The sequence below is a fragment of the Ictalurus punctatus genome, chromosome 16 (genome assembly GCF_001660625.3).
Source record: "Ictalurus punctatus breed USDA103 chromosome 16, Coco_2.0, whole genome shotgun sequence".
NCBI lineage: Eukaryota > Metazoa > Chordata > Actinopteri > Siluriformes > Ictaluridae > Ictalurus > Ictalurus punctatus.
The window spans coordinates 5,389,048-5,402,500 of NC_030431.2; the positions used below are offsets into that span (position 1 = coordinate 5,389,048).

At 44.4% G+C, this 13,453-nt stretch overlaps 4 protein-coding genes across 6 annotated transcripts; 3 read left to right on the forward strand and 1 right to left on the reverse strand.

Annotated features, from left to right (window-relative positions):
• The first annotated feature begins 676 nt into the window (after positions 1–676).
• Positions 677–2,160, forward strand: LOC108276903 (ubiquinol-cytochrome-c reductase complex assembly factor 3). The gene is made up of 2 exons (XM_017488988.3): positions 677–1,069; positions 1,779–2,160. The coding sequence occupies exons 1-2, from the start codon at positions 953–955 to the stop codon at positions 1,905–1,907; spliced, it is 246 nt and encodes an 81-aa protein (XP_017344477.1). The 5' UTR covers positions 677–952; the 3' UTR covers positions 1,908–2,160.
• Positions 2,161–4,041: 1,881 nt separating this feature from the next.
• On the forward strand, positions 4,042–5,650 carry mrpl49 (mitochondrial ribosomal protein L49). Its single transcript, XM_017488987.3, has 4 exons — positions 4,042–4,194; positions 4,757–4,904; positions 5,090–5,214; positions 5,317–5,650. The coding sequence occupies exons 1-4, from the start codon at positions 4,084–4,086 to the stop codon at positions 5,461–5,463; spliced, it is 531 nt and encodes a 176-aa protein (XP_017344476.1). The 5' UTR covers positions 4,042–4,083; the 3' UTR covers positions 5,464–5,650.
• A 257-nt stretch (positions 5,651–5,907) lies between these two features.
• znhit2 (zinc finger, HIT-type containing 2) lies at positions 5,908–8,265 on the forward strand. 3 transcript variants are annotated; one of them, XM_017488982.3, is made up of 2 exons: positions 5,908–6,007; positions 6,491–8,265. In XM_017488982.3, the coding sequence occupies exon 2, from the start codon at positions 6,510–6,512 to the stop codon at positions 8,106–8,108; it is 1,599 nt and encodes a 532-aa protein (XP_017344471.1). In that variant the 5' UTR covers positions 5,908–6,007; positions 6,491–6,509; the 3' UTR covers positions 8,109–8,265. The 3 variants fall into 3 exon arrangements, with proteins under 3 accessions (XP_017344471.1, XP_017344470.1, XP_017344472.1); XM_017488981.3 differs by having other exon boundaries at positions 5,918–6,011; XM_017488983.3 differs by having other exon boundaries at positions 5,952–6,007; positions 6,453–8,265.
• Positions 8,261–12,977, reverse strand: tm7sf2 (transmembrane 7 superfamily member 2). Its single transcript, XM_017488985.3, has 11 exons — positions 12,892–12,977; positions 12,365–12,426; positions 11,983–12,179; positions 11,844–11,898; positions 11,553–11,747; positions 11,271–11,374; positions 11,066–11,185; positions 10,188–10,356; positions 10,029–10,109; positions 9,822–9,944; positions 8,261–8,951 (listed from the first exon to the last, which is right to left on the reverse strand). The coding sequence occupies exons 2-11, from the start codon at positions 12,423–12,425 to the stop codon at positions 8,791–8,793; spliced, it is 1,266 nt and encodes a 421-aa protein (XP_017344474.1). The 5' UTR covers position 12,426; positions 12,892–12,977; the 3' UTR covers positions 8,261–8,790.
• Positions 12,978–13,453: the final 476 nt, after the last annotated feature.

A 13,453-nucleotide genomic window follows, 5' to 3' on the forward strand; every position in this document is an offset into this window, starting at 1 on the left:
GCTAGGAACAGCGTACAGTGCGCGTCACGCAAATTTCGCCATCGGCAGAGTATGCGCGCCACCCGATTTTTCTAAATGCGCACATGCGCATTTAATTCTTTTGCACTATTTAGTTCTTCCACAAGGTGGCGACAGTGACCCAGGGCCGTTGATTCTCAAGGTTCAAGATTCTCTTGTAGGCCAGGAGGGGTAGTGCAAGTTGTCGTAATGCGCATGCGTATGTGTCAAATGGAGTATGCTTTGAAAGGCTATGCGTACTACTGTGCGCATACGCTAGTGTACGCGTAAAGCCTCTGGAATACTTCGTTTTTTACTCGTACGCATAGCCTTTCAAAGTATACTCCATTTGACGTACGCATACACAGGCGGTCGACGCATGCACATTACGACAACTTGCACTACCCCTCCTGGCCTACAAGAGTCAGTACAGATCAGTAAAGCAAGTCTTCTGACGTGAAGGACGAGAACGAAGAAGAATGCTTGGGCAATCTCTATATAATCCCACGATTAGCACCCATATAGAAATCCTTATACTCTTTAAGGCTAAAATTATACAAATACTTTCTAACCTGCCCTCGTTTACGTTTTTTCATTTTTCTTCGATTACGTTGAGAATCAACGGCCCTGGCTCACTGCTGCCAACTTGTGGAAGAACTAAACAGTGCAAAAGAATGTATTGCGCATGTGCAACCTGCGCGTACAAAGTAAAGAAAATCATCTGGCGGTGCGCGTACAGTACAGTACTCTCTTTATAACGAAATTTGCGTCACGCGTACTGTACACTGTTCCTAACGTACGCGTAAAAAGTGATGCATACTTTCTACTTTATAGGCGGTGAATCACTTCCGACTCCGCTGTGACATAGTTCCGTTCCTTGCTGCGTTGTGTTTTGCATTTAGTGGCTAAGCTAAAAAGTGAAGCTGAAGGAGATATTAGCTGTTATGCTAACAGTATGAGCGCGTTGCGGAAACTGCTCAGCTACACGGCTGCCGTGGCAGCGCTGATCGCCGGATACGCGTCCTGGAGGAGCCTTGATCCCGGAGACCAGCGGAACCGAGAACTACTGAAGGTACAGTGTACTGACCTGAAAACAAACAAACACACACACACACACACACACACACACACACACACACACACACACACACACACACGGTCCTACGCTGCAGTTGACTGTGTGTGTGTGTTAGAGCAGGAATAAACACTGACACGTGCAGGGTCCAGGATGAGAAGCACTGTTCACACTGACCTGTAGAACCCACACTAGAACACAGGTTATACCGCAGTGTGTGAAGGTCTCTGGTGTGACATTCCTACTTTATCATGCAGCTCTTCAGCTTAAACTCAAGTGTGTGATTATGGCTCAGAGACATGTCCTCACAGGAACCCATAAAATGTCATCACCCTAATGGGTATGCAGAACTGTGGAAAAGTCTTGGCACCCCTTTATTCATATACTTTTAAATCTGAGATGTTTGTTATTTATTCTGCATCAGTGTCCAGGGTAAAAAAAAATAAAATGTAGATTTATTTTTTAAAAACTGACATGCTGGAGAAATGTTTTATGTTTAATTGTGTTTAAGTAAGAAGATCAGTAATGGAGCACTGTAGTAGATTTTGGAGACATGAGGAAAATGGCTTTTCTGTTCTGTGATATTCATTATGATGCATGCAGGATGTAGATATCAGCACTGAGCCCTACAGAGTGCACTTCAGTGAAGTTGTATTTGGGTCGCATCCTCATTAGTGTGATTCTGTCTCTGTTTGTCATCCATCAGAACCTGCCAGAGTCGAACCCATTGCGGATGGAGGAAAGCAGGAGGAGGAACGCTCAGATCATGGAGATGCTCAAAGATGCTGCACAGACCAACGAGAACATAGCTCGCACCTACGGCAGCCAGAAATAACCACACCCAGCCACCCTCTAAACCATACCCTCCATGTAACTTCACCCACTGACCCCATCCTCTCTGAAACTCCACCCACTGTCCCTCCCACCCTTTAACTCCACCAACTGCAGCTGTAGAGGAGCTCCAGGGTGCTGATGTTGAACCTGTGATGAGCTCCACACTGGTACTTGTGGTGTGGAATGAGGAGAAACACCTCCTCCTGAGAAGTGACTGGAAATAGTAAATAAATAAATATATATACTAAACTATATACTAGGGTGATCTTCACTATCCCTGTCAACACAGACAGTTTAGTGTGTGTGTGTGTGTGTGTATATATGTATGTATGTATATGTGTATATATATATATATATATATATATATATATATAGTGGGGGAAATACGTATTGAACACATCAACTTCTTTCAGTAAATATATTTCCAATGAGGTTATTCACATGAAATTTGAAATATATACTATTACACCCACTAAACTGGGTGTAATTTAAATATTGAATATCAGAAACTCAATTTAATAACAAAATGTATTGTAATAATTTATGAATGTCAGTCAGTCGGTTTATTTGTAATGTTTTTGCCTTTATTAATAAAATAAAATAAATTCCACAAATAAACGTATCATTTCTGCTGGTTTTTCCTGAATGTTCTGCGCAGAGAGTGCGCACAGCTGACGCGCTCCTGCCATGTGAGTCACGTATTTCCGGTGGGAAAAGTGAAGCGTGTTATATGGACACTGCGCGCGCTCACGCCGTATTCTGCATGCTCCTTTTCAGTCTGTAATTTTTCCCCCCTACTTGTCGGTTTGTCAGATGTCCTCGCGCGCACCGGAAGTGTCCCGGAGCTGTTGGAGTTGTCGGCTGCTCTCGGGGGGTGCGCTGCTCTTTTCCGCGGGGTTTGTGTACCGGAGCGCGCGCACGTCCTTGCATCGAGGAGCGCGCGCGTCTGTGGGCACCGCACTGCAACTCGCCTTCGCTGCAGGTAAACACTCTCTATTAGTCTTAATGCAGTCCACGTGACATCATCAGTGTGCGCCTCCTCCCTTATAATAAATATGAACATTTTGATCCTCTGTTGATATTTTAATCCCAAACAGCGTGCTTTGCTAAAAATAACTCTCTCACTCTGTGTGTGTGTACAGGTTTGGCAGTGTGGGGGATTGTGGTCATCGTCGATCCAGTGAATAAAAACCCGCAGAAATCAACAGGAACATGATGAAGAGCGGAATTATGGGACATGTGCAGTATCGATGAACTGTGTGATGAAACGTGATAATGCAATAAATATAATAAATAATAAATGTGTTCTGTGTTTAAACTGCAGTGTTTATTAGTTAGTAGCAGTTTTAATAAACACTGCGTGAGGATCAGTGATGATCCTTTACACTCAAAACTGTATGAGGATGTCATCACGAGAGTGACACGCACGCACACACACATACATGCACGTACCGAAAACTGTGTATAAAACTGTAATGACCTCCATGTGGATGTGTTTTTTGTTTTGTTTTGAATTGGAATGTATTTACAGTTTGGAGTGAAGCTGCTCCCTGATGATGAATGTGTATTTCTTAAAAATTACTGAGACAATTCCCAATATGATAAATATTTTAAAAGTTTTCATACGGAGATGAAATGTGAAGCAATTTAACAGTATATTCTGACATTAAAATGCATAAAGAAACAAAATCTTTGGCTCAGTCTGGAAATAAAAAATACATAATGTTGGGCAAAAGCTATCATTAAAGTATTTATCTCATATCCTATCAAAAATGTTACTAAATCCTTTATACAGTAAACATCTGTACACTAACCCTATATATGCTAAACATCTGTACACTAACCCTATATACGCTAAACATCTGTACACTAGCTCTATATATGGTAAACATCTGTACACTAACTCTATATGCTAAACATCTGTACACTAACCCTATATACGCTAAACATCTGTACACTAATCCGGTATACGCTAAACATCTGTACACTAATGTAATAAACACAAATCTCTGAAAGTCTCATATATTATATATCATTAGAGTAAATAAGTTTAAATAGTTTAAAATTGTTTTAATGAATTGTTTAATTAAATAAACTCGGTGTGTGTGTGTGTGTGTGTGTGTTAGTCAGTCAGTCAGTAGCCGTTTCCTTGCACATGCGCAGAGCGGAACTACAAGATGGCGGCCTCCGTGAGCAGCGTTGCTGTGACACTGAGCAAATCTTTGTGGAATAAAAACAGTTTAATTCACAACTTTAAGAGAATTTCTACTACTGCAGCCTGTTTACGGGTGAGTTTTGGATTTCATTTGTTTATCTTGACCTTTTCTGGTGTTAAATGTGGACGGAAATGTCTACTTTAGCTCCGTTATCCAGATGCTCAGTGTGTGACATTAGGAAATATAAATGTGTTTTATGAAAACAGATATTAAATGTATGCGGCAGATGAAGCTGTTTTTACTTGTGCAGATGTTGGTGTTGTACAAACAGGTCAGATTCTGTCTTTAAACTTTATTAACAAATTAAATTAGAAGTGTTTGACCAGAGTAAAATGTTTAGTAGGCCTACACTTAATAAACAGCTCAGAAGATATTTAAATCCAATCATTCCTTATAGAAGAGAGATTTATTTTTATATTTTTTAATCATGTTGTAAGTGTGATAAATAATTTGTACACCATGTCAGAAATACCTTTCTGCAAGAGTTCTGCATCATTTGAAGAAAAATAATCACTTATTAAAGCAATTATAATCTGAGAGTCAGACAGACACAGTGATGTCATGGTGATGTCACTGTAGTTATATGGTGTTATTTGACAGCGAGGTGATGTCATGTTTTGTGGGTGGGGTTTAGACACACAGCAGCTCAGAGAGTGGAGGTTCTTCTGTAACCGAGAGCACAGATGAGTTCTGCTTCGTGGAGCGACTGATTCCTCCAACACGCGTCCCACCTCCACCCAAACACACCGGCCCCGCCCCATCAGGATGGACTCCACCCTCAGGTACACACACACACACACACACACACACACACACACACACAGAGTTTACAGTTAACACACTAATCAGCTTAACTCTCACATCAGAGACGTGCTTATTAACATTGTGTAAAAGCTGTACTTACTGACTTCCCCTAATGCCTCCTGGGGTTTTTCTTTACGTGTTATGATGATTCTGTTTGTTTTAGAAACGCCTCCGTCACTGCCCTACATGATCCGACGCTCCCGAATGCACAATATTCCCGTTTACTCCGACATCAAACACGGAAACCAGAAGAGCACCATCGTGCGTAAGGTGGAGGGAGACATCTGGGTGGGTTTAAAGCTCCTCATCAACTCTGAGAGCTCACACATCTCTGCCTCTGTTCCTCTGAGTGCGTGATGAGGTGTTAGACACCAGCTGTTTGTGTTGCAGGCTCTCAACAAGGATGTAAAAGAACATCTGCAGCAGCTGACGGGCAGAGAGCTGCCCACCACGGTCAACGAGGTCACCATGAGCATCCGCATTAAAGGCCAGTTCGATACGGAGCTGAAGGAATGGCTGCTGAAGCTGGGCTTCTGATCAGCACTGTATTATTATTGTTATTATTATTATTATTATTATTATTATTATTAAAATTAAACCTATCTGAGTGTGATTAATACAGAAAACTGATGCAGAGAAATCTGATTAACTCTGTTTTACACCAGTTGTTTTTCCTGTTGTGTACAGCCGTGTGCAAATAAACATACACATGGACTCTACAGCACCTCACTGTTCTCTCTTCTGACTTTTTTCTTTATTCAGTCATTAATTTTGAAGACATTTCCACCTCCTTCAATATTTTTATTTTTCAGAGGAAATGAAAACACAGAAAGGGATGATGTAGAATAATGACGTGTTTCTGTGGTTGTACCGAGTTCAGTTAGCGATTCGGGATTAGTTTAGATTTTTTTTCCTCCTATTTTTTAATTTTAGACAGAAGAACCGCGTTTAGGGCGATACTGCGCAAAATCTGCGCTGCTTCTGTGCAAAAGGCTTCCGCGTTTATTTTACCGTGACGTCATCACACCGCGACAGCTTAGTTTGGTAGCGCAGCAGCGTCTCTCGTGCGTTTACTAACCTGGTGGGTAAGTTGTTATTAATAATATATAGTTATTATGAAATAAGAGCTTTATGAGTTTATTTATAATTACCTTCTACATATTGTCCTGGAGCAGAAATAAGTCAAAGCAATAAATAAATCTCAACTTTTACAGTTTAACATCCTGATGGCTGCAGTTTATGTGCTCATTTCTGGTTCTTTTACCTGTAGTAGTTTTTTCATGTAATTTATGTATTTATTTGTTTAACAATAAACCCCTTAAATTACAGGATAAAATATGAAATGGTTTTCTTTTGTAAATTAGTACACACTGACCAGCTGAACTATGTTATGAAACAGAACCAGGCACTCAGTAAAAAAAGTAGAAATAAAATGAGAAATTTGTTTGTATCCAAATGAAAACAGCTTCACTGTGAGCTGAAGTGTACAACTGAGATGTTTCCTGAAGCATATACTTGTATTACAGCGATCTGAATAAAAGTCAGTGTTGGTGTGTTTGTCCAGCGTCTCTCGGCAGTGTGTGATGGAGTGTGCGTGGAGACGAAGGACGCCGGCGTTCGTGAGATCGTTACTGATGGACGTCTCGCTGAAGGAGGACGATCTGAGCGGTGAGACAGAACCTGAGCAGATAAGGAAAGACGGGATTTCACTTCCAGTGACTTCAGCATGCGGCGCTGACCTGACTCCGGCTGCTGAGGAAGAGAACACATCATCGTCCTCATTACGACCTTGCGGGCTGTGTCTCAGTAACCCGGCGCGTTACACTTGTCCCCGCTGTAACATCCCCTACTGTGCGCTGTCCTGTTACCGTGGCTCGGCTCACACGGCGTGTTCAGAGCAGTTTTATAAAGACTGCGTGTCTCAGGAGCTGAGGCAGCGAGGCAGGACGGAGCACGAGGACAGGATCCACATGAGGGACATCCTTCTGAGGATGCGGCAGGCGGAGGGGGGGCCAGGCGGAGTCACGAGGGAGCTGATGGAGAACAGCGGAGGACAAGTGACCGAGAGGGACACAGACACGCTAACGTTGCTGTCCAGGCTAGCCGAGATTCAAACACACAGAGAGGAGGGACATGAGGACGAGGTGCAGGACATCCTGCAGCGACTCGGCGAGACAGGTGGTGAGGAAGAGGAAGAGGAAGATGTAGTGACGAGGATGTCGGGACTAAATATCGAGTCTCTGACTGAAGAAGAGCTGTGGGCGCTCCTGCCAGAGAAGGACAAGCAGAAGTTTGAGCAGCTGCTAAAGGACGGCGGCATCAGCGCTCTCGTTCCAATATGGCAGCCGTGGTGGGAGGAGCACGAGCGAGACCATACAGTGCTGATCGAGGAACTCCAGCGTGCTGAAGAAACAAACAGCTTGGAGGAAGTAGAGGACAGAGACGTACAGGACTTGGACACGGCATCAGAACTTCCATCACCACAGAAACAGGAAGTTAAGAAGCAGAAAGTAAAAATGGAGGGAAGCAGAAATGCGCCTCCTCCAATCAGCTGTGAAATCCCGCCCCTGTCCTCCCTTTGCTCCGCCTCTCCATCTCCACTGCTGAAGTTCAGCCTGGTGAACGTGCTGTATGGTTATGTCTTCACGCTCCGCCTCTTTAACGGAGATGTGACGGAGACACAGCAGCTGCTGGAGTTCACGCAGCTCCTTCTGTCCGTGTCGGAGTGTTTGGGACGCGGCCGGACATTCAGCTCGTTCTCCGAGGCTCTGAGCGCCGCAATGGCGTCTATCTCTGCAGAACGCTACGACTCGGACTCGGCGCTGAGCGCAGTGGAAGGCGTGGCTCACATCCTGAGCGGAGCGAGCAGGGACGAGGGGGCGGGGTACACACTCTCAGCACTCGCTCAGCTGCGCTCAGTGTTCAGCAGGGCGCGCAGCGCAGCTCCCCGAGACCACGCCCACTTCAGGAGGATGTGTTTCCTGGCTGGGAAGAAGTGCGAGTTCCTGCAGGCGTGGACCAACGAGAACACCCACACACTGAGGGCTTTAGCCAGACGAGTGTGGTCAGAGTGTGAGAGACAGAAAGGTGAGAGACAGGCGATGGAGAGAGACAGGAAGCAGGTGGAGGAGAGCTGGAAGAAGGGAAGAGCGCGAGGAAAAGTGATGATCGAAGAGATTTAATTTATTTAAAATCAGTTACGATCATTTTCTCATAAAATGATAAAACCATGCAATATATTTTCTTGTAACAATTATATAAAATGACGATTATTTTCCTACACACACACAGCTGTGTTCTTTGTTTGCAACAGCAATAAACACAAACATCCTGCTTTCATGTTCTGCTCATTTTGCACTCCTTTATTGTTGTTCTTTTCCTGAGCTGTGTTCCAAATGTTTCCCACAGAGTCATGTGCACTAGCTAGTGCACTACTGTAGTCCACACTAGAGCAGCGTGTCCTCCTGACGTACAGCTGAGTGTCTGCATGTGTTTAAAAAATCGTAAATGGTTTGAAATGACATTTTATAAATTAAAATCTCGATCATCTTTACATTAATCGTGTTGCTCTGTTGTTAATGTGCCATGATACTAACACGGGCGTGTTAAACTCGGGGTGATGTACACATGACCGTGTGGAAGCAGAAACACGTGAACCTGTGTTTTTTGTTTTTTTTTTCAATTGAGGCTTTATCAGGAAAAGGTCTATGAACATGTTGCATTTAACCTCGTGTCCATGTACAGTGAGGATCACCGGGTTCTTCACGTGCCTCATCCACACACACAGAGACTGATGTTATGGGTGTGTGTGAGGGTACAGGAGTGAGAGAGTGTAATAAAGTGTGTATGACAGCAGTAATGAGCTCAGTAGATATAGGGGATGATCCTGTAGGGCACTCGGCTGCAGTACGCCTCCCAAGCCGCGCCGTACTTCGCTCTGCACTGACGTTCATCTCGTGCCTCCCTGTGCACCAACAACACGCTGAAGTACAGCACGTAGAAGTACGGCAGGATGTGGGAGAACCCTGTGGGGACACGGTGGGGGTTACAAACCGTGAGCGTTAAAACACACAGGGTCTTCTGCCTCATTTTATTTACTCATAAAAACTAATGTAAGAGCAGCATGTAATACACTGCTTAACACTTTCACACTACCTAGAGTTCCGAGTAGACCTGAACATACACACACTCACACAGTCATGTGAAAAAGTAAGTACACCCCATGGAAATTTTATATATATATTTTACATATTTGGACGAGCAAACATTTGATCCTCTTTGAAACAGTGGCTATTAATAAAGTTGACATTTTGTAGTAATTTTCACAATTTAAATTAACAAAAAATTGATCAGTCACATGGAAAAAGTAAATACACCCCTACATTTATGCAGGTGGAACCTGTCTTATTTATCTTATTTATACCCCTCTCATATCTAATGTCTGGTGTTCCCTTTGTTATTGAGGTCTGTGGTGTCATCACGCCAAGATCTAAGTCAGAGTGTTCTGTAAGTCCTTCAGAAAAAAGGTTGTGGATGCCGGTCAGTCTGGCAAGAGATTTAAAAAGATCTCCAAATTATTTGAAATACATCATTCTACTGTAAGGTAAATAATCTACAAATGGTGCAGATTTAAAATGACTTCCAGTTAGTGCAGGGCTGTCCCAGCAAATTCAGCACAAGAAGAGACTGTCTGATGCAAAAAGAAGTCTCCAAGAACCCCAAGATTTCATGACAGGATCTGCAGTAGGTTTTGCAGCTGTTGGTGTCAAAGTGTATGCTTCTACAATCAGCTTTAGTTTACAACCTTTGAAGGCTCAAAGGAATATTGATGTGGGAGTTTCACATCACGCGTATATATGCGTGTGTGCGTGTGTGTGTGTGTGTGCTGGACTGACCACAGGGTAGAGACCATGCTAGCGCCATCAGAAGGTCTCCGAGGTAATTGGGGTGTCTGACGAACCCCCACCATCCCGACACTAACAACTGCTTTCCTGTTGCTGTGGCAATCGTCTTTAAATCTACAACATTAGCATAAAGGAGCTCAGCACTACATAAGGTTCTCTGTTTGTGTATGTGTGTGTGTGTGTGTGTTTGGGACTCACTTCGGACGCTAGTGTGTGTTGGGTCTCTCCTGAACTGGTTCTTCTGAGAGTTGGACTTGCGGAAGACGTAATACCCGATTCCTGAAAGCAGAAAGAGGTGTCGTGTATTAACACTCTGCGTTGTTAATGTCCGTCAGGACAGGGCATGTCCTAAATTACCATTCAGCAGGATGATGGCAAGGGCACTGAAGGGAGTAAGTGTATGAGGGTGTGACACAAGGAAGGCTGCCTGGAGGCCGTATGTGAACGGAACCCAAACCAAATCACCGAACGCCAACATGAAGCCGAATCCATCATGCACAATGTCCATGGTGCTCAATACCGCCTCCTGCAGGGCGGAGTCACACACACACACACACACACACACACACACACACGACCAGGCTGAGTCAGAAATGCAATAACCATTCGCTATTCACTACATAATGATTTAATAAAATCCCACAATGCAACAAAACACATTGTCATTTTGTGTATTGCCCTGTGTATTGCCCTGTGCAGTGCCCTGTGTATAGCCCTGTGCGGTGCCCTGTGTATTGCCCTGTGCGGTGCCCTGTGTATTGCCCTGTGCGGTGCCCTGTGTATTGCCCTGTGCGGTGCCCTGTGTATTGCCCTGTGCGGTGCCCTGTGTATTGCCCTGTGCGGTGCCCTGTGTATTGCTCTGTGCGGTGCCCTGTGTATTGCCCTGTCAGTGCCCTGTGCGGTGCCCTGTGTATTGTCCTGTGTATTGCCCTGTGCGGTGCCCTGTGTATAGCCCTGTGCGGTGCCCTGTGTATTGCCCTGTGTGGTGCCCTGTGTATTGCCCTGTGTATAGCCCTGTGCGGTGCCCTGTGTATAGCCCTGTGCGGTGCCCTGTGTATTGCCCTTTGTGGTGCCCTGTGTATTGCCATGTGCGGTGCCCTGTGTATAGCCCTGTGCGGTGCCCTGTGTATTGCCCTTTGTGGTGCCCTGTGTATTGCCCTGTGCGGTGCCCTGTGTATTGCCCTGTGCGGTGCCCTGTGTATTGCCCTGTGCGGTGTCCTGTGTAGTGCCCTAACTTCGTTCCACAGAGCGTCAGTGACGTAGAGTAATTGGAAGGCGTTCACCAGCAGCATTGACACTGATGGTGATCCACGCAGCTCCACCTCCTTCATCAACATCACCGCATTCAGCACCACCTAACACACACACACACACATTTTTAGGAAAATCTATGTGTACAGGATATAGCTGATAGAGACAAACATGTGTGTGTGTACTCACCCAGCCTATTAACCCTGGACGCAGCTCACAGAAATATTTCAGATCGAATGAACCGATACGTGGGTTTAACTCCCGTCCAATAAAGAAATCATACACAGCGTTACCTACACACACACACACACACACACACACACACACAGGTCAGCCTTTGTTTTTTCCTTCTTTTAGCTTGTGTACAGTAATTAGCCAGTAATGGTGTTCATTGGTGTTTAACAGTGTGTTAAGTAGTTTTCAGTGCAGGTGTGAAAAACTCCATTTCCCATCATGCCACTGTGCTCTGACCTGTGTTTCCTCCGAGTGCCAGTGCGTGTACAGGAGCCCAGAAGGAGCGAGCATACAGGTAGAGGGAGAGCAGGAAGGCCACGCCCACTGCACACACCGCCAACGGCACCATCAAGTCATACAGGTGAGCCAGGGGTACGCCCACACACACACACATACACACCAACACAATCGTCACACACAGCGCATGGAACCCTAAAACACACACACAAACAGCAATACAGCCATCACACACACAGCAGACACAGGATTGTGGGATATGTAGTACACGATAAAAGAGAACTACATTACCGTTTATCGGATATTTCAGTCTGCTTCCATCCCTGAGAACTAAACCCTCTGACACCTGGAGAGAGAAAACACACTATATTCTGTGCGCACTCTGTGTGTGTGTGTGTGTGTGTGTGTGTGTGTGTGTGTGTGTATTAACCTTGCCCACTGGGAGCAGGTAGAGCAGAATGTGTGTGCTGAACCACACAGTGATGATGAACACGGCTCGGGGGTCATAGAGGTCAGAGTGGGGGGGCAGTGGGGGGGGCCAGCGGAGCACGCTGCCCTCCTCAGACACACACACACTCAGCAGGAAGAGCACAGTGAGGGGGAGGAACACTATTATACATGCAGCACCTACACACACACATAGAAAAGTCCTGTTCACGAAATGCGATCACCAAAGTGCTCACTGGAGACGCGTTCATAACGCCAGGTGTGAACAGGACCACAGATACAGATGTGTACATAAAGACATGCACAGATACAAATACAGATGTGTGTATATATACATGCACACACACACACACTCTGTGTCTTACCTATCACCCCTCCAAACTCTGTGTCAGTTGTTTGTGGTGATTTGTGTTTGCTGGACTTCATCCTGTTGTTGATCAGAGCAGAAAGCTTTCTCACACACTCACACACACACATTCTTAACTTCATCATTTACACAGTTAGTGCTAAACTGGTGGCTACAGTGGTGCTTGAAAGTTTGTGAACCCTTTAGAACTTTTTCTATATATATCTGCATAAATATGAAGTATTTATATATATTGTTGTGAAGATCACTGATCAAATAAAATAAATAAAACAGGACGCCCACTCACACCTGATCGTCATCCCACTGAGTGAAAACACCTGACTCTAATTTCACCTTCAAATTAACTGCTAATCCTAGAGGTGGATTATTTTCCTCAATAAATAAATGAGCAAGTATAATATTTGATTTCTTATTAAAATAAGAAATATCACCTCACACACTGACAAAACACTTTCAGCTCTTCTTTAAATTAATTTAATATTTAATATTTATTTTACAGTTTATAACGGTGTGTGTTTCGCTTACCTTTCCTCTGCGCGCGCTGTCAGAATCAGTTTACAGCAGCTGGAGGTGGAGCCTGGTTAATAGCCCTGCCTCCAATACGAGTTAAGGTTTTATACCCGGCCAATAAAAATCCAGCGCGTGCATCACAAGAGCGTGGAGCGGGGAGCAGTGAGCCAATGAGAACAGAGATCATACCGAAGGGTTCACGCCTCAGCTGTTATCTGGCCAATGAGAGAGGAGCGTGAGGCACACGTTACGCAGTGATGTTACCGCTGGTGTCCTAGGTAACCAGCCCGCGCGCTAGCAGGACCAATCACATCGCGCTGTTTAATCCGGGTATTCTATTTGCACACTCGCTAGCTCTCTGGCTAAAACTGAACAAAAAAATAAAATAAATAAAAGCACTTATTCAGGCAGATGTGTGGGACTTCACTTCTAAATTTATATCCACTTTATTTTCTAATTCACTGCTGCTAGATAATAATTATACAAATAAAATAAAAAAGAAAATTAACGCTATGTTCATTTTGTTCTGCTGCAAATTAGCTCATTTTATTATCTTTTGTAATTTTCGAGTTAATAA

What these genes read in the sequence shown, in the direction of transcription:
- LOC108276903 (XM_017488988.3), top strand. Translation starts at nt 953, where the DNA reads ATGAGCGCGTTGCGGAAACTGCTCAGCTACACGGCTGCCGTGGCAGCG. An exon ending in GGAACCGAGAACTACTGAAG is followed by an intron (nt 1,070 to 1,778) that starts GTACAGTGTACT and finishes GTCATCCATCAG; the next exon opens with AACCTGCCAGAGTCGAACCC.
- mrpl49 (XM_017488987.3), top strand. Translation starts at nt 4,084, where the DNA reads ATGGCGGCCTCCGTGAGCAGCGTTGCTGTGACACTGAGCAAATCTTTG. An exon ending in CTACTGCAGCCTGTTTACGG is followed by an intron (nt 4,195 to 4,756) that starts GTGAGTTTTGGA and finishes GGTGGGGTTTAG; the next exon opens with ACACACAGCAGCTCAGAGAG. An exon ending in AGGATGGACTCCACCCTCAG is followed by an intron (nt 4,905 to 5,089) that starts GTACACACACAC and finishes TGTTTGTTTTAG; the next exon opens with AAACGCCTCCGTCACTGCCC.
- znhit2 (XM_017488982.3), top strand. Translation starts at nt 6,510, where the DNA reads ATGGAGTGTGCGTGGAGACGAAGGACGCCGGCGTTCGTGAGATCGTTA.
- tm7sf2 (XM_017488985.3), bottom strand. Translation starts at nt 12,425, where the DNA reads ATGAAGTCCAGCAAACACAAATCACCACAAACAACTGACACAGAGTTT. An exon ending in ACTGAAATATCCGATAAACG is followed by an intron (nt 11,748 to 11,843) that starts GTAATGTAGTTC and finishes TGTGTGTTTTAG; the next exon opens with GGTTCCATGCGCTGTGTGTG. An exon ending in TGCCATCATCCTGCTGAATG is followed by an intron (nt 10,110 to 10,187) that starts GTAATTTAGGAC and finishes TTCTGCTTTCAG; the next exon opens with GAATCGGGTATTACGTCTTC.